Source organism: Apostichopus japonicus, chromosome 20 (genome assembly GCF_037975245.1).
Source record: "Apostichopus japonicus isolate 1M-3 chromosome 20, ASM3797524v1, whole genome shotgun sequence".
NCBI lineage: Eukaryota > Metazoa > Echinodermata > Holothuroidea > Aspidochirotida > Stichopodidae > Apostichopus > Apostichopus japonicus.
Window position 1 is genome coordinate 16,273,691 of NC_092580.1, and position 18,429 is coordinate 16,292,119.

The window sequence follows — 18,429 nt, forward strand, 5'->3', positions numbered from 1 at the left end:
TTCACGAGAAACGTGAATTTCAAATTCTGAACAAATAATGGGCTTAAAACCTTCAAAAGTGGGGCTGTCGGGTATTGTGGGCCGCGACGTAGAATCACCTACAAAAGCAATGATCCACTGGACATGCAATGATGTCGAACATGATGTGTGACTGGTGAAAATCTTCAAAAAGGTTATGGATGGAAAAAAAAAACCAATGGGAAATACTTGGTTCTCAGGCAAAAAGTGTAAATCTGGTTGGTCATTTTCAAGCCCAAAAAGTACCATTTCCGGTGATCTGGGGGGTATCAAAACCTGAAATTTTCTTGTACGCTGCGCGCCAACCGATGGTGGTGCTCCGCTTAGATAGTAATTCGCGCCCCCCGGGTTAGAAAATCCTGGATACGCCCTTGGTTATGTGGGAAGAGGCAGAACGGGTTCTAGTTTCACTATATGAAAAGACGTAAATGGGAACCAGTGACATAGTACTCCCAGTTGCCAGACATGGCTATTAACAAACCTTGACCTAGCTTGATCGATTTTTTTTTTTTTTTTTTTTGGCAAATACAAAATTTCACATCGTCATCTTGATGTCAATTTCAATATTAGCTGCTATTTAACATGCTCTATCAGTTGCCAATGTCAACTAAGCAGTTAGCCCAAATTTCAATATGCATTTAAGGCTGAACAATTTTGTTAAACAATTGGCACTGTAGATCTAGGTTATTAGTGTTTACATATTTTTGGGGAGAAACAAAGAAAACCACAACAACAACAAAAGTGAAAGTAAACAACCAAATCTCGGGTGAAAAAATACAATCTATTATAACAACCATGTAACATTGTTTATTGCTATTTTAAGTGGCTTGTTCCATTAGTTAGCTCAATCCCATGCAGAAAACAGCCCATTTCATCCTCAGTTTATAGTCCTAGTGTTAAACGTTATCTGTAAATTAATCCTCTTGGCATGTTTATTCCCCAATCTCCCTACCTCTCCCCCTCCCAACCCACTCCCCCGCTGCACAGCAATACTTTTGTAGCACTGAAATGCTATGTCTCCCATAATGAAAATGCCTCAGCAAAAAAAAAAATTACAAGTGCAATAATTTGCTTAATAAATACCAGTATCAGTGACCATTCTTTGACTCCCTAGCATATTTGGAGACAATATCGACTACCCTCTTCCCTCTATCCTATATATAACTCTATCTCTTAATGCTTAATTACTCGTACTAATACCTAATACCTCTCCACAAACCTTTTATGTTTGATAAGTGAAAAAGTCATAACACATGTGGAATATATTGATTCTGAAGTTTTACTTAAAGGCATTGAAGACTCGCCCCAAACCGTGTGCCGCCTCTGAAAAAGTTAACTTTCCGTTGCTTGCAAGTGAATTTTGTTTCTTTTCGCTACAAACTGCACACAGTAATGAAACGTGACACCTTGTTATCTTTTATCTGGACCTGAGATGTCCATCACCGCTATGTACACTGTGTTGTGGGTATTGACCGTAGCTGCATGTATTGAATGAACACTAGTGTCTAATTATCAACGGTAGCAAGCTGTGTGTGTATTTTCTGGGATCGATGGTGGTGTCTGACACTTCTGTTACACCTCATTCGAAACTAGGTCAGACTACCGGCATCAAACATTTCCTTGTGCACGAGTCTTCAATGCCTATAATGTTTAAGTTACAGAATGCAACATATAGACAGTGACATCACAGTATTGGGCTGGTCTTCAGAGTCTTGTTCACTAAGTTAATACATAGGTGATGTAGTGCTTTATTGTAAACACAGAAAATTATCAGCTACGGTATATATAATTCTTTATACTAGATGAAATACTAAGGTTCTGGATCCAAACTCTGGTGTACATTTCCACACATGCCAAACAATATTGCTAAACTTTCAACTGTAATGCCTTTTTCTTTACTACATTAAATACATGATTTGCTAGGGTCCCCCCCCCCCCCAACCAACTGTGGTTGATTTTGAAATCTGGGAGCAGTGATGGATGCCGGCTTATAGTCATGTCACAAATTGTTCCGTCACAGATAGTGATTTCCTGATCCTAATCGTTCATTATTTTCCATTAGGCAGGATCAACTTCCCAACTTCAAGGAGTCAAACCAGGATTGAACAGAAACTAAAATACTGCCCTCTTTCGAACACACTGACACAGGGGACTGTCCTTCATTGAACGCTCCTGAAGAAAGTAGTCAGTAAGAAAGTAAAAATAAAATAGAAAGTTAGAAAAAAGGATCAAAATTCAAAGAAATAGTTTAAATCAAAAGCAAAAACAAATAATTGTGTTAAAGCAGAGATGTGTTGGCAATGTTACTGCTTTTGCCATCAAAAATACAACTGAACACAAAATGATGATTCATTCATTCTTTCATTCATTTATTTGTTTCTTCACAATATAAATACAGAGAAGTATATTGCTACTGGTTCTACCATTACAACACAATAGACTAAACATTGGTATTCTAAGAGAGATGTCAATCGTTTGGCTTTATTCTTTATTCGTACTTCACTGAGGACAGCCTCACTCAGTGTAATGTATGCTATACCTTTACATGTTAAAGCAGCGATATGAGTTGGCAATGCTACATCTTTTTCCATCCAAATACAACTGAAGCACATGTTAAAAGTTTCAGATTAATGGAATAGTGTCACAACAGACAACGGAACATCTCAGGAGAGTGTTTTATATTCTCAAAAGTGACATCTTAACTGGATTAGGTGGAGGAATTGTGAGTATGTCATAGACAGGTCACAAAGCTCATTTGCAGCATGGGGCTTGGCCACCAAATCTAATTTGGAAATACTCCTTACTTGCATTAATACTAAGAAGAATGTTCAGAATTTTTCTTTTCTTTTCAAATGGTGTTTTATCAAATTATTACAGCTAAGATTTACACCATTTACAGAAACTAATATGAGATGGAATGTACTTTTGGTTGCAAATTTGGGCCAACGTGATCAGGACTTTGATTTTGAATGACAAATGAAAAGGTTGTGCTGCCACAGTAGGCTACTCTATGTTTTTATGTGCAGTGTAATTATGAACAAGATATTGTTAGGTCTTTCCTAAATTTTCCTACGTACTAGCACTTTGATTAGGAATGACGAGTGAAAAAGTTGTGCTGATACAACTCTTTCTAGGTGTATATAAATTCTCATTAGAAAACAATTACTGATTGAAGAAGCTAGAACTTGTATAAATCTAGCAGTTTCTGACAAACTGACCTTTCATTTTCTTAAGATTGTCAACCTCCTCCACCTGCAAACTCATTTCTGCTGGAAAACTGATATTCGTTGCTGTTAGATTAAGATGACATTTGACATCCAATGGAAGGCTCACAGAAACATCACCTAGGAATATGAGAGTAAATGATGTGTGAGGGTAGTACATTAATCAATGTAGGAACTGCCACTACCTCTTCACTCTCTCCCCTCCCCCTCTCCTTCTTAGATTTACAACTGGAAGTTCCTAACAGAAATCAATCCGAAAAGAGCTGGATCTTGATTTTAATTATTACCCACAGACACTCTCTACAAAGAAGCATATTAAACATCCACATTGTTACAACTAATACCTGAATAATGTGGAATATTTTCCAAAAATGTTTAATAGAATTAACTTTAATCAATCAACTATTGACAAAGGTACTGCTGTACATCCAAGTTGCACTCTCTATATTGGCAAGTCCAAGATATAGCCAACATGACTTGAATAACAAATGACTAATTTAGCACTAATTTGAATGACTACATAAAGTATGTTACATTATTTTCTTCCCCAAACATGTTGCTCTCTGTTATACCCAGACACCTACCTTTTTCTGTCGTGATAGATACAGAGGCAGGTCTGACTAGATAGGCTTGAACTGATCCCGAATGGCTTACATTGACTTCCAAAGATCCATCCATACTACCTATGGATGAGTAAACATTACAATCAACCTTGAATCATTACAAAAAATCATCATAAATCATCAAACCATCAAAAATCATCATCAAATATCATTATAATCAACCCTGAAGCCTTTACAGTAGCTAAAGTCATATGAAACCCTATTCTTGTAAATATCACAGCTTATATCAAGCCTTTTCCTGTCTTTTCTTTTCTTTGCAACAAATGTGCAAAAAAAGTAACTTTTATTCTCTTTCCTACTCCGCTACAGTGAATTATAGTTCTCATCTAACGGACGAGTGTTCCGCCTGCACCAGAATGATTTCTCATTCACTTAGGGTAGTGAAAGCACCCTGAGAACATCATTGCAGTGCAGCCATGGTGTACAAAGTTGTTTTGCAATCATCCAAAGAACAAAAAGAAACCTCATTTCATAATTCAAAAAAGAGAAATATCTAATAAATGGAAGCCATATTTATATCTCAGAAAAATACAGAAATGTTATATACGTTATATGTCTTTGTGATACGAAAGACAAAGGTATGATATAGGCAATCATGGTTAGCATATAAATACCAATATAGTCTGGCAATACACGTGGCTTGTTCCCATTGGTTAACTGTGATTAAATCCAGAATATATAATTTGGTTAAAACAAATGCTCACATTGGAACTTCTAGAAAACAAACAAGTGGCCTATTTCCTTCTTTGGTGTTCAGTTCAAGTTTTCCCCATTTAACAACATTGTGTGGAATATTTTTTCATTAACAGCGAAAACAGCAAATTAAGTGAAATAATTATAAATATTGCACTCTATACAATACAGAAAATAATGTACATAATCCACTCACCAATAGCAACATTACCGGCTGTCGACAGAGAACATTCCCCTGTCACATTACCAAGATTAAGCTTGCCTGTTTGTGACAAAACACTCAAAGTGTTTCCGTAAATATCTTTGCATAGCACATTACCGTCTTCAGTCTGAATGTCAAATCTCTGTCCTTGAAGTCTATCAGCTGTGAAACCCTTCCGAGGATAAACAAAAACACTCTTTATTGACTTTAATTGCCAGGGGACATTCGCATTAGAGGGGTCTTCTGCAGGGACAGAATAGATATACTAATGATCTGCACATATAACCTTATATATATAAAATACATCAATAACTTAATAGGATGAACGGGATGTGGGATGTGTCATAATCATGACAAAGCCAGATAACTATTTCTGCATGATGACTTGGATGATTCTGGTCATGTGGGTGTTTGAATGCCATAATTTAGAATATCTGCTGTCAATACACAATGTCAATTATGTCAATGAGTTTAGTGAACTCATTTTCATGAAATTTCTTCAAAATGTATTCCCTGTTGCTCAGTATGGAATAACAAAATTCCAAATGACACATGTAGATGGTATTTTGTCTAAGAGAGGGAGGTATTTTGTCTAAGAGAGGAAGGGAGATGATCTAGTGATCTAAAAGGACCAACTGGTAGTCCAAACTGGAGTCAAACGTTACATATCACAGGTAGGAGATGGAGGTGACCTAACAAGAAAATGGTCACAACAGGAACTGCAATTGGTCACAATATACTACACATCGGCTTATACATTTAAAACTGGACCGACTATATATCAATGAGGAGATGCGTTACAAAACGGATGGAGGGTCATGTGACATGCTCCCCTGTAGCATTCAACTCTTATAGTCATTTTTGAATGTTTATTCTACGACAACTTAGGTCAGGATCTCATAGCTGTCACATTCCTTGTGAAGCTACGCAAACAGTGTAACCTAGCTAAGTGGTACATTTCCCAATGTCAATGTTGTTTTCTTTTAAATAGTTGAACTGTGTTTGGAACACACGCAGCTTATCAGGAATGTACACAAATTTACTTAGACACGAGAAGCAGATGACAGCATTCGTTGATCCTTATCAACACAAGGCTCCTTGCCATTTTTTGCACATAAACAAGCATGTGTGACATAGGAGTGACTGCCGTAAGCAAACTATAAGACTCTGACAGTAGATGTTTCGAATAGTAGCCAGGGTTCCTGCAGATCAAGCTTGTTATGAGATGAAAACTATAAGACTCTGTCAAAAGGCAAATATAATACATCTATTAAAGAAATAGTTTTGTCACACCAGAAGCCCAACTTCTACAAAATTTCAAGCATCTGAAACTCACTAAATAATGAACTTATTACCTTATCTTTCCGTGTTTTGATCACAGCATTTCCCTGTAGAACTTTGGTACTCTTCACTTCTCCCTCAGTCGTGTCAAGAACAATATCCCTAGACTGTTGATAAATAGAAATCAACAAGGTTCAAAATGAAACATGTACTTGCACATTTCTGTATAATCTTCAGCAAGAAACAAGCCAATATTTAATGCATAAATTCATTTTTACATGTGCAAATAATTAGTCAATCATATTTAAAGCCTACAAAGATTCATGACTTCTGATAACTAAATATTGACAGTTATGTTCTTTACATGTCAAGTATTCTCACGATTTAGTTTGGAAGTCAAGTGCTTGTGTATTTGAAAGGGAGCAGGCAATATACTTTAAAGTATATGAAAGATGTGCAAATGTTATCCAATAATTATTGGATAACATTTGCACATATTTTATGTTTGCATCTATTCTTGGGAGCCACCACAGACATTACAGAGTGATAGCGTTTGAGGTAATTTTATCTTGAAACTTCTTGCTTCACAATGTCAATAATACAAAGCTTTGAATTGATGCGCAAAACTAACTCAAGTTTTCATGATATAAAGAATGAACTCTTTGACGAACCTTAAGATTGTGAACATGTATATCACCGACAGACTGTATCGTGATGGTTTGATTCTCAAGGTTCTCTACTCGAATGGCATCAGCCTCATCTCCTGTGTGCTGTACAGTCAAATCTACAAACAAAAAAATCAAAACAAAATATTGAAAGGCTTCTTTGGTGAAACATACTGCACAGTTAAGTCATTGGTTACACATATATTTCACAAGTGCCATGATTAGGAATGTCTCGTAGATATTTGGTGAAACTGAAGCACATAAAGTTTTTTTCTTATTCTCTTTTTCTGTTGTCCAGTGGTATACTAATTGCAATTAGACACTTGATGGGAGTACACTTCATCGCCCTATCATTCCTATGCAATGTAGTACTGAGAAACTACTGGCACATTGTTATTTAATGTATACCTGTACATACTTTGCATACACCTATATAATCATGACCAACCTACCATTCTTTCAAAATGACCAGGCACTGGACACTGAAACAAGTAAAAGTAGTCTAGGTAAGTCATCTCTGCAGAATATCAAGTATCAAATGTTATAGTGATACAAACAAAAGTCATTTTGAATCAGTTATACTTTAATAAATTTGTACCGTAATACGGAGGCACCTCCAGGACCCATCTTTCGTCACATGATTTCTCTCTCACGTTGTTATCCACCAGGCTCAGTCTGTTCCTTTCTTCATCATAATTCACCAGTAACTCAGCTTTGTCTGGCATTGCTCTTGTATCTCTGCTGACTAAATGAAAGGCAGCAAAGTCTCCACCGGGATGTTGCAAGACATTGATTCTGTTTATTTCCACTGACTTGTCTGTTTCAATCGATAACAATCCGTATGGATTGTGCAGACGAAACTCCCATGTTAAAGTCTTGCCTTTCTTGTTTTCAAATCTTTCATACTCTGACCTTCTAACTAGACTCTGATGAAAGCTGCGGATTAGTGGTAAACTCCCAGAGGATTGTAAGTCCACTATCTGGTAATGCTTTATAAACCTGGACTGATGTTTCACACATTGCAATTTCATGTGAAAGGCACATGCTTGAAAGGACATTTTGTTTCTTTTTGCAAACAGCAAAATTTCACCCGAATTTCTTGAGGTGGATAATAATTGGGCAGATGACAAGGTAGAGAGTCGTCTCACCAGTTTTGACAAGAATGAATTCATGATGAGTATGTATGTAGTACAGTACAATTTCAAACGTTGAGGTCAACTTAATATGCTCTATGGAACACTAAAGTTTATACTTCATCATATTCGGTTCACATGAGATCCTCAATAATGCAGATTTGACAACAAAGTCTGTAGCCTGTCAGTCCCAGCTCCCCACTGATCTGTTGAAACAAATGTGAGACAGGACTTTGAAAATTGCAACTGTTACCTATAAGCAAGGAAAACAACAAAACACAACAAATGTTGCAATGATTCCACAATTGTATCGAATAAGGCACTGGAAATAAAACATAACACCTAAAAGAAAGTAACATTTAAGAAGCACATCTCCAGTTTTCTTTATTTGTTTGATTTACAAAATTTGTATCATTACTGTCGGCTGATAAAATTCTTGACTGCCTTTTGCCTACACTCCCTTTTGTGATTGAATTGATGTAAATACACAATTTCTTCAATGTGCAAACTGATGATAACGAGGTACAGGTAAATAATTCTCATTATCTAGACCTAACACATGTCATTTTCAACACTGCATTGTTCAGCTACAGGAAGAATAAGGAAAACGAGTGATATCATTCATTCTGCTGCTGGTCATTTAAAGACAGCACTCCATATTTGCTCAGGTGCCCAGTGAATTACATGTTTTCTTATTCCGTCCATTGCCAGGCAAATAGGTACAAACAAATCTCAGTTAACTTCAAGTTTTTTCAAAAACACAATGAGATAGGCAGGCTTAGGCTTACAAGTTTCCTAGGCATAGCACACATTAAGTGTATGTTTTATTTGTTTGTGGTTGCTATGGTAGAACGACATAATATGTCTTTTGCCTACATGGTAAGTTAGGATACAGTGGGCCTAGATTTGTAACTTATATTGTGGTGGTTATATTTATTATTTACCCAAACGTTGGGTGAATAAGCATGACACATTTATTTATGTCCAGTTTGGGGAGTTATGGGGTCATCCCAATAAAAAATAGTCATAAAATGATGCATTCTAAGGCATATTTAGGCTTTAAATTAGTTTTATACTGCAAGGTTACATGCAAGATTGGACCGCTGTGTTAGGGGAGAACCCTAGCTACTGTGTAAGGGGAGGTGCATGTGCATGCCCCACCACCTGGATCCATTATCTCCATTTTATTATTTGGCTAAATAAGGGTTAAATGAGGCACATTAAACCTACAATCAGGTAAATAAGCAGCCTTACTTAACTGACAATTGGGTAAATAAGCAATGCATCTTGTAAATAAGCGTTAAATCAGGCATATTAAAACTACAATTGGGTACATAAGCACCCCTTATTCAACCAACTATCTGGTAAATCAGTAAGAGCGCCATGTTTATTTGAAGTGGCGATCGGCTTAATAAGCACCAGTGCAACACTTAATTATTAAACCTGCGATGGGGTAAATTAGCAAAGTAGAAGTAGAACGATAGATAGCTCTTATTGAACTGACAATCTAGTAAATAAGCACCAGAGCAACGCATGTTAAAACGATGATCGGGTAAATAAGCAGGAGCTCCACCCTTATTGAACATATGATCAGGTGAAAAGCTCCCACCAACTTACCTTAGCTTAAGGTAGCATACTGTACTATACGCCCATTGAATGCCCCATTGACTTACACACTAAATCATAAAAGTAATGTGGTCCCTAAGTCTGCATAGTTCTCACTAGCTAAATGCTACCCATCACTGGATAGCTGACAAGCACCCTCAAATTTCCGTATCATAACCGTGCAAATATTATGCTTTGAGAGCCTTAAGTTTTTGTCACTTGTAAACAAATATCTTTACTCAGTTGAGTCAGTAGTATTAGTAAACAACTTTTCATACTCTGCTCCTGGGAGGCCTAAAGTTGTCTAAACTTGCCTCAAGTTTTGCACCACATGTAGGCCTACTTCCATTCATGCTCCTTAACATCCAAGCCAAAAAAAACCAGATCCAGTTTGATAACTTATCAAAAAAGAAGTTCGCCTGTTGCGGTTTTACACTTTTCCTGATTGATAAAGATGTTAATATGAGTACATCGCCTTAACTTAAAGGCATTGAAGACTCGCCACAAACAGGGTGTCGCAATCTTGAAAAAGTTAAATTTCCGTTGCTAGCAAGTGAAGTTTTTCTCTTGTCGCTACAAAATGCATTCAGTAATGAAACGTGATACCTTGTAATCTTTAGCTGGACCTGAGATGTCCATCGCTGAATCGTTTGTACACTGTGCTGAGGGTATTGACCGCAGCTGTATGTAATGACTGTACAGTCACTAGCATAGGCGTAGGAGGCGGGGGGGCTGGGGGGGGCTGCAGCCCCCCAACCAATTTTTTGGGTGAAAATTCGGGCAATATGCTGAGAATTTTTCGGGCACTTACTGGAAGAAGAAGAATTTGCAATGTGTTTTCATTTTTTTTTGGTGAACATTCGGGCAATATGCTGAGAATTTTTCGTGCACCTACTAGAAGAAGAATAATTTGCAATGTGTTTTTCAAATTTTTGGGTGAAAATTCGGCAATATGCTGTGAATTTTTCGGGCATCTACTGTACTGAAAGAATAATAATTTGCAATGTGTTTTTCAATTTTTGGGTGAAAATTCGGGCAATATGCTGAGAATTTTTTCGGGCACCTACTGAAAGAATAATAATTTACAGTGTGTTTTTTTTTCAATTTTTTTGGCGAAAATTTGGGCAATATGCTGAGAATTTTGCACCACCTACCAGTGGTGGAGCGTCCATACAGTCAGAGGGGGGGGGGGGGGCGGATGGACTGCTGGCGCCCTTTTCAGCTTTTTACCACTTTTTACTTATTCGCGATTATTGACTTTTTTATTGCGCTCTTGTAGTGACTTCATCATTTCTCTATGAAATTCTATTTGTTATCAATTTTGGAAACAGCGCCGCCATAATTTGTTCAATGGAATTTCAGTCTTTGTCGCTTTTTACTAAATACTTCATTTGTCATTACTCTCGGACAAATGGACAATGGTGATTAACCCCTGACCCCGGGTTGTGTGACTCAACCTTTAGGAACGAGTCTTTAGCCAAAAAGAGGAGTTTTTTCCACGAAGACATTCTCACATCGAATGCACACTCGACAACAAGTGTTTTTCATTTATTGCATCTACGATCATTTTATATTGGATGTTCCGCTGTTAATTCATATTAATTAGTCCGGGATATACCATTAATGTATCAGTACGCGCATATTGAAACACGGAATTCTTCTTTGATTTCATTCTGAGGATCACGACTTTCACGACTTATTATTTAACGACGTATCGGTTGGATTAGTAGTTACAAGAGTATTTGGGAGTTAACTGACTAATGTTTCGCTTTCCTTATTTTGTTCGAGGAACATTAACTATATAATACCATTATTATTTGTGTATGGATAGATATTTATGATATATTCTATGTGGAAGATATTATCGCTGTTCTGCGCCAGGCCCCAGCGACACCTTTCGTATAAAAATTGGGACCGGTTAGAGAGAACAGTGTAGAGAACTTCATCCTGGCTGTGAAGAAAAAAAGGTGAGTTTATATGTATTAAACCCGCCAAACTCTCAAATACCTATTGACATTTGTCACATTTTGTTGGTGCAATTTTCTGACAAATGGCGATGACACCTATTTATTCTTCGTTTATCTGCAAATTAGCAAGGCCCGGAAAGGGTAATTTCCTGCGATCTAGGGAGTATCTTTACTCAAAAAATTTCTGTACGCTCCGCGCCAACCTGTGGTGGCGCTCTGCTTAGATAGTGTCAAAAGCGCCCCTACAGACCATTCTCTCCCCCCTGACCAATACCCCTAGCTCCGCCACTGGCACCTGCTGAAAGAAGAAGAATTTGCAATGTGTTTTTCTTATATTATTATCATTATTGTTGTAACAACTTCCCCAATAATTCTAACCAATATGGAAGGGTAATAACACGGAAAATGATTGTATGTTATTGGCATGTGATGTAATAACCGAAGAAAGCCTATATGAAATGCACATTAACATGTGGAACGCGCGCGGAGCGCGCGAAAAATTTTGGTTATATTTTTCGGGCAAGTCGTTACAGCCCCCCCAAATCAAATGAGGCTCCTACGCCTATGGTCACTAGTATCTAATTACCGACGGTAGCAAACTGTGTTTGTATTTTCTGTGATCGATGGTGGTGTCTAACACTTCTGTTACACCTCATTCGAAACTAGGTCAGATTACCGGCATTAGACGTTTCTTTTTTTCTTTTCTTTTTTGCGCGAGTCTTCACAACCTTTAAGTTTGGCTTAGGTTAGGCCGTAAGAGAACTAATATTACACAAGTCTCACGTTAGGCTATAAGTATAAATTATACTGTTGCAGACGACGGACTGGTCAAGCAATTTGTGAAGGGATTAGACTGTTATTATATCGTTAAATCTGTTCGTTAAGATATAACGGCTATAAATTAGACTTACCAAGCCTAGCACCGTTTTGACTCAGACATTCTGAGTTGAAATGAATGGAAACGCTTCTCTCACTCTCATAATTAACTGGCCAAGTATTTCGTAATCATCGGGAATCACGTCTTGAAGTCAACGCAATTTTTTCAGCAACAGATTTTGCATACAGATAGGTACTATCTTTGTGGAACGCCAATTACAGTCTAACTGGACAGACGTATTATAACACTGTCTATTGTGTGTGTGCGTGCGTTTGTTTGTTTTTCTATCTGACCGAGGACTTGAACAAAAGAATTTCAGGTCCTCGGTTGTGATTTCTAAAGAATCACCAAGTCCTCGGAAGAATTATATTGTATGGGGTATTGTTAAGGTTAGGGTACGTGGATTTGAACAATGGAAAATACAATGGGGTCCTCGGTTGGAATGAAATACAAACATGCGTGTGTGTGTGTATGTAGGTCCTACACACACATATACACACACACACATACGCGCACATGGGCGTACCTGTCCTCTTAAAAGTACATGTAACCTGAAACGTGATCAAATTGATCTGACTTTTAATCTATAGGCCTATAGTTATTTTATCGAATATATTTACATAACACGACCTTTAGATTAACTAATGTGTTTTGTTCGATAAGCTAACTGCTGATAGAGCTACTAATTAGTGCATAATCTAGCCTGACAAATACACCAAGGATTCTTCATGAACGCATGATTCGTCAACAGTTAAAAAGTAACAAAGTTTTAGACCAAAGGAAGAACGACATCTTTAGAAATAGTCTACCAGCCAATAAAGAATGTCCTCTTTTCAAAAGGGATAGAACGATTAAATTTGTAAGGGTCAGTTTCAGTCTGTAAGACGAGAGACCTGTTGAAGATAAACAATTAAAGGAGAACGATTATGATTCTAATATGATTAAGTAATACGTTAAGTTCAGTTAGTTGTAAGAGACTGGACTAGTAACTCCAGTCTGCTTATTATTATGTAGTGTGTTTTTAGTATTTCAAGATAAATATAGGGGGCCTTGTGTACATGTATCATTATTAACTTAAATAATACACTATATACGACTTTGTATGGACAAATGAGTCCCTTTTAAAGCAAACCAAAAACGCAAGACCCTCCTTCCCCTCCCATTTCCGTTTCCCAATAAATAAACATACATTACACAGTAACTAAATTGGAAGGTGTGACCTCTCTGATAATGTAAATAATAGTTCAGATGATCGAAAATGTACACAAAAATAAACGCCAGTGAGAATTCGACGTTTATGTTTGTACTTTCACCAAAATTACTTTTTTAAATGGAAAACATACCATTTAGAATGTGGACATCGACGTGAGACAACCGAAACATATTATTTAGTCGAAGATACCATCCTACTAAAATATATTTATTCATTGACAGGAAATGTCGATGTTATTGTTGGTAATTTATTTGTATTCGTGTTTTGTATATATTTTTTTAAATTTACCAGTCTCTAACAACTCTGCGAGGGTATAAAAAGAATAAATCTGAAACTGAAATTTCGGACTGAAATTTATTGCAGCATAACATATGTACATAATATATTTCTTGCACTTTAAGACGAACGAAGGAACCAATATGCACGCCATTTCCCCCTTCCGCCCCTCCTATTCCCTGTTTCTCGGTTTTTATAACAACTAAGACAATAAACTGAAAGGTTGTATATCGTAAATTGTTCACAGAGCATTGTTCTGATCAAAGAGAAAAAAGATTTTCGTAATGGTAGAAATAGTATTATGGTCAAACTTTGGTTGCGAGGCAAAGCTTTCTAGTTCGGGGGTTGAAAAGAAAGGAGGCGACGGGAGGGGGTCACGGGTGGAGATTGGGAGGAACAAAGGTCATATAAAATACAATAGATACAAATTTAACATATTTAATTATTTAGATACATTTGTAGATCTATCCTAACTAAAATACATATTGAGGACAACAGAATTTCTCAATATAGCGCCTTCAACTTTCCGAGTTGTCACATGGAAGCCTCCTTGTAAACAAACTTACTATGCATAAGTTAAACGATCGTTAGTTTAAGTTATTTACATATATACACTTGATCTTGTCAATGTACTTTGGGTATGTTATTATTGATACAGTATGTAGAAACAGCCAACACTGCAGCACACATCGCTCTAACATTCGTCTGTAGAGAGCCTAACACAATTGCGCGCAATTTCTTTATAATATTCCATTATACATGGATTGACGTGGTTGGATAAACAAATAACGTTATCCGAATGTTCATTATGGGTCTAAAAGCGACATTTATGAGCATATTTTTACTGCTGTTGTTAACTTCATCGGAAGTGTTTTCTCAACTCGGTAGTGACCTCATAATCGATAGTACAATCGGGAAAATTCGTGGCGTTGATCAGGATTATGCATATGGGTTTCTGGGGATTCCATTTGCCCAACCTCCAGTGGGCGACCTCCGACTTCGAGAACCTCAACCAGTGATTCCATGGGAAGGTATCTTTGAGGCAAATGAAAAATCTCCGGGCTGTATGCAAGTCTGTAACCAACCACCAGACGGCTGCCCACTCTCGGTAAGTCAGTGTTATAAAAATTGGTTGTGATATAAAGTAGGGTTGATGTCTTGGTTGTTTAAAAGTCAGGTTCTTAAAAATTGTAGCTTTCTGAGACTTGTTTGACCTTCAGATTTGGGGGAGGGGAGTGGGGGTTAGGACGGTGTGGGTACTATTTTCCGACTTGTTTGCATGACAAATTTTCAAAGCCGAGAAAGCTTAGGCCACAAACCTGTGTTCAGTGTCTTTGAAATGAAGGTTGTAAAAATAAAAGAATAACATAACACAAAATTTGGCAGTCACTCCCTTTACATTATCGATATGCATAATTAGCTCATGTTTATTCATAAATCAAACTAGAATTAAAAAAGGCTTGTTAATGGTCAATCTTTGTTGGATTTTGATGGGACTTACTTAGAGCTATTTTCATGATTTCTAAGCCTATTACAGTGATTAGGACAATGTGGTTGAGGTGTCCGTAGACCTTTAAGTGCCCATAGATATAGCAAACCGTTGTATTTAAGAATTGTTAATTTGGTATCCTCACGATATTTGCAATGTCAAAATAATATTTGCCATAGCGTCAGTAGGGAGAAAATTTAGGGAGGAAACCCGAGGCCCGGGCCTCACCTTCTGAAATGTTTTGCCTCTAAATTAGCTACAGACATATTTCTGTTTATAGCAAGATACATATAGTTGGAAGATGTAGCACGTTTGGCGCCTATTCATGTGTTACAGTTTTACCCTTTGATGTTCTTATATGCACTGCTATGTTCCGATCGTACTCGTCTCCCGGGGCCCTCTTCACAGAAAGCTTGCTTCCGCCACTGCACATTGAGCACATCGGGTTTACCGCTTGCTCATTGATTGTATATTATATATCACAGGTTGACGAGGACTGTCTTTATCTGAACCTATGGGTACCTAAGACGGGGCGAACAGATTATCCAACCATGATCTTTATGCACGGAGGTAACTTCAGAGACGGATCTGGGTCAGCTCTTCTTTATGATGGGAGGATACTGGCACAAGATGCAGATGCGATCATTATCACCATCAACTATAGAACAGGTACAGAAACTAAAGCTCGTAGTGAGGTGGGAGGGGTAATCTGCTTGGTTTAATCGGGTGGCATGGGGTGGGGGGGGGGAAGTGTGCACGTGTATCTTAATCTAATCTTGAAGTTGTCCTATTACACATCATCTGTATATAAAGTTACACTGCAAAGGGAAATGCGTTTCCTTTCTATTCTTCTCAGTTGGAAATATAAATTTATTCCTTATGTTTTCTTCCACAGAGGCATTTGGATGGCTATTCCTGGGTGATGTTCACGACCCTGCTACAGGAAATAAAGAATCCATCGCAAATCATGGTTTGAGGGATCAAAAAATGGCCTTTAAATGGACCAAGGATAATATTGCACTTGTAGGGGGTGACCCTAACAAGGTATAGTTTATGATTTTATAATAAACTTTATGTGAACTTAACAAAAGCCTAATGTATATGTATATATATATATATATATATATATATATATATAAATGAAAATCGTAATGAGTTGGAAAATCAAGAACAGTGAAAAAACTTCCAGCCTCCACCGGGATTTGAACCCGGGCCTTCCTTCCGATATATATATATATATATATATATATATTCCTTAAAAAACACATAGAATCTTAAAGCATCAAAACGCAAACATATTAGACCAAATGTAAGACAATACTGTTCAGGAGTTAATCCTCGTGTACCGACGTATAAGTTACAATATGCTTTCGAAGTGATAAACGGTGACTTCTCTTATATCTTTAACCTCTTCTTTCGTATACAGATAACCATAAGTGGCCAAAGTGCAGGAGCTCAATCTGTCGGCGTCCATCTTGTTTCCGAAGAAAGCAGAGATCTTTTCGATCAAGCCCTGATGTTTAGCAATCCTTATTCGCTTCCTTTCAAGTTGCTGGATGATGGTATCGCTCTTGGTAAGGGTGTCGCTAACCTCATCGGTTGTCCGGATGTGTTCGACTTGGACTGCTGGCGCGCCGTGTCGGCTGAGGATCTCCTGGCCGCTTCCCGACAGGCGACGAGTATTATTTACAACCCAAATGAAATTCTGCAAATCTTTGAACCATGGAGTCCTGCCGTGGGGCCGTACACTGAACTTCCTGAAGAAGTGATGATAGTTAATCAACAGGGTGCTGCGCAGAAGAAACCGACAATGCTCGGTATCGTGAGAGAGGAAGGATGGCCTTATATTACTGGGATCTTCAGAAACGAGCTCGGGAATCTGCAATATCGTCTTTTCTTAAAGGCGATTATTCCTCCGTATTATAGAGAGTTAATTAACCTGTATCCAGCAGATAACACACGAGATGCTGACCAGAGGAACATCCTCTCGGATACCTGTACAGACTACATCTTCTATTGTCCTTCCATTAACATATCTCTCTCTATGAGCGATCACGGCTATGATAATTTCTATTTCTACGTCCTCAATTCCGCATGGTCGTTCGAAGAAGAATGGACAGAAAAATACAAAGATTGCTGGGGGCACGTGTGTCACGGTGGTGACTTACCTTACATATTCCGCACAGGACCCCTTGGTAACGTATCTTACTCCCCCGGTGAAACGGAAATGATGAACCACATGACAGCGTACATCAGCAACTTCTTACATACAGGTGACCCTAACATCCCAGGTACGCCAGAGCTAGCTGAGAGGATCGCAAATTTGGAAGGTAGACATCCATTCTGGCCTAGAATGAGGGCAAAGGCAGGACATTACTACGCTATGTATTACAACGACTGTGGTGGAAATTCGGTACTTAGTAACTACAGGAAAGAATATTGTGATGTGTTTAATGAGATTGGATACTACTATGTGCCTCGTTTAAATTCAATAGATGTTGAGATGTCCGAAGAAGAAATTCACGAGCTCGTAAACCTTAGTCAGGGGAAGAGTTCGGTTGATTGTAATTGTTAGAAATATTGTTTTTGCATTGTTTACCTTAGTCGGTGTATATATATCGTCGAAAAGCAGTTCTATTGTTACTTTAAAGCGGGCTGTTGAGTTCAATTCTTGTGTATTAAATACGCTACAGTGATTCTAACTGTGACTGTGCGCGTAATATTAGAAATTACGCAACGCATTTCAATACAGTTTCGAATATAATCGGCAATATTTTCGCCAATTTACGTTTCTTGGTTGCAATCATTCCAAACGGTATATCTATATAAGCAAAGCAATGAAAGATGTATGAAACAGTTGGTAAAGATAAGAAAACCAACGAGATTATAATATATACCTTGTTCAACTTTTGGATTACATGTCTTTTCCTGAAATCACTTCTAATTTTGATCATTAATAGAGCTATTGGTGATTACCTGCTATGTACTTTTGCGTGGTTAAAGTTTGGAAATTTCATGTTCAGGTTGGATGTAAATGTTGCTTAGGTCAACGTTCCTTGCGTAATAAATAATGAGTATATATATTCACAAAATTACGAAAGAATTTAAATAAATAACAAAGGGGTAAACAAATAATCGCACTGTTTTGTACTGGTCTGAGAGC

The 18,429-nt window shown here is 37.6% G+C and overlaps 3 protein-coding genes across 3 annotated transcripts in view; 2 read left to right on the forward strand and 1 right to left on the reverse strand.

Moving 5' to 3' along the window:
- LOC139961562 (cAMP-regulated D2 protein-like) overlaps positions 1 to 18,429 on the forward strand; it is a 52,942-nt gene that overhangs the window by 21,058 nt on the left and 13,455 nt on the right. The gene's annotated exons all lie outside the window — the stretch shown is intronic.
- On the reverse strand, positions 779 to 12,463 carry LOC139961567 (protein FAM185A-like). The gene is made up of 8 exons (XM_071960843.1): positions 12,323 to 12,463; positions 7,305 to 8,045; positions 6,713 to 6,825; positions 6,116 to 6,208; positions 4,755 to 4,932; positions 3,827 to 3,925; positions 3,237 to 3,362; positions 779 to 2,190 (listed from the first exon to the last, which is right to left on the reverse strand). Exons 2-8 carry the CDS (start codon positions 7,876 to 7,878, stop codon positions 2,087 to 2,089), a joined length of 1,287 nt encoding a protein of 428 aa, XP_071816944.1. The 5' UTR covers positions 7,879 to 8,045; positions 12,323 to 12,463; the 3' UTR covers positions 779 to 2,086.
- On the forward strand, positions 14,432 to 18,308 carry LOC139961563 (cAMP-regulated D2 protein-like). Its single transcript, XM_071960838.1, has 4 exons — positions 14,432 to 14,885; positions 15,752 to 15,935; positions 16,162 to 16,310; positions 16,693 to 18,308. Exons 1-4 carry the CDS (start codon positions 14,577 to 14,579, stop codon positions 17,839 to 17,841), a joined length of 1,791 nt encoding a protein of 596 aa, XP_071816939.1. The 5' UTR covers positions 14,432 to 14,576; the 3' UTR covers positions 17,842 to 18,308.

Bases quoted from the DNA above. Each gene is read 5' to 3' on its own strand.
- LOC139961567 (XM_071960843.1), bottom strand. From the start codon at position 7,878: ATGAATTCATTCTTGTCAAAACTGGTGAGACGACTCTCTACCTTGTCA. The intron at 6,826-7,304 runs GTACAAATTTAT...TTTTGTTTGTAG, and splicing joins GGAGGTGCCTCCGTATTACG to ATTTGACTGTACAGCACACA. The intron at 2,191-3,236 runs GTCAGTTTGTCA...TACTTTCTTCAG, and splicing joins CAATCTTAAGAAAATGAAAG to GAGCGTTCAATGAAGGACAG.
- LOC139961563 (XM_071960838.1), top strand. From the start codon at position 14,577: ATGTTCATTATGGGTCTAAAAGCGACATTTATGAGCATATTTTTACTG. The intron at 14,886-15,751 runs GTAAGTCAGTGT...TATATATCACAG, and splicing joins CAGACGGCTGCCCACTCTCG to GTTGACGAGGACTGTCTTTA. The intron at 16,311-16,692 runs GTATAGTTTATG...TTTCGTATACAG, and splicing joins TAGGGGGTGACCCTAACAAG to ATAACCATAAGTGGCCAAAG.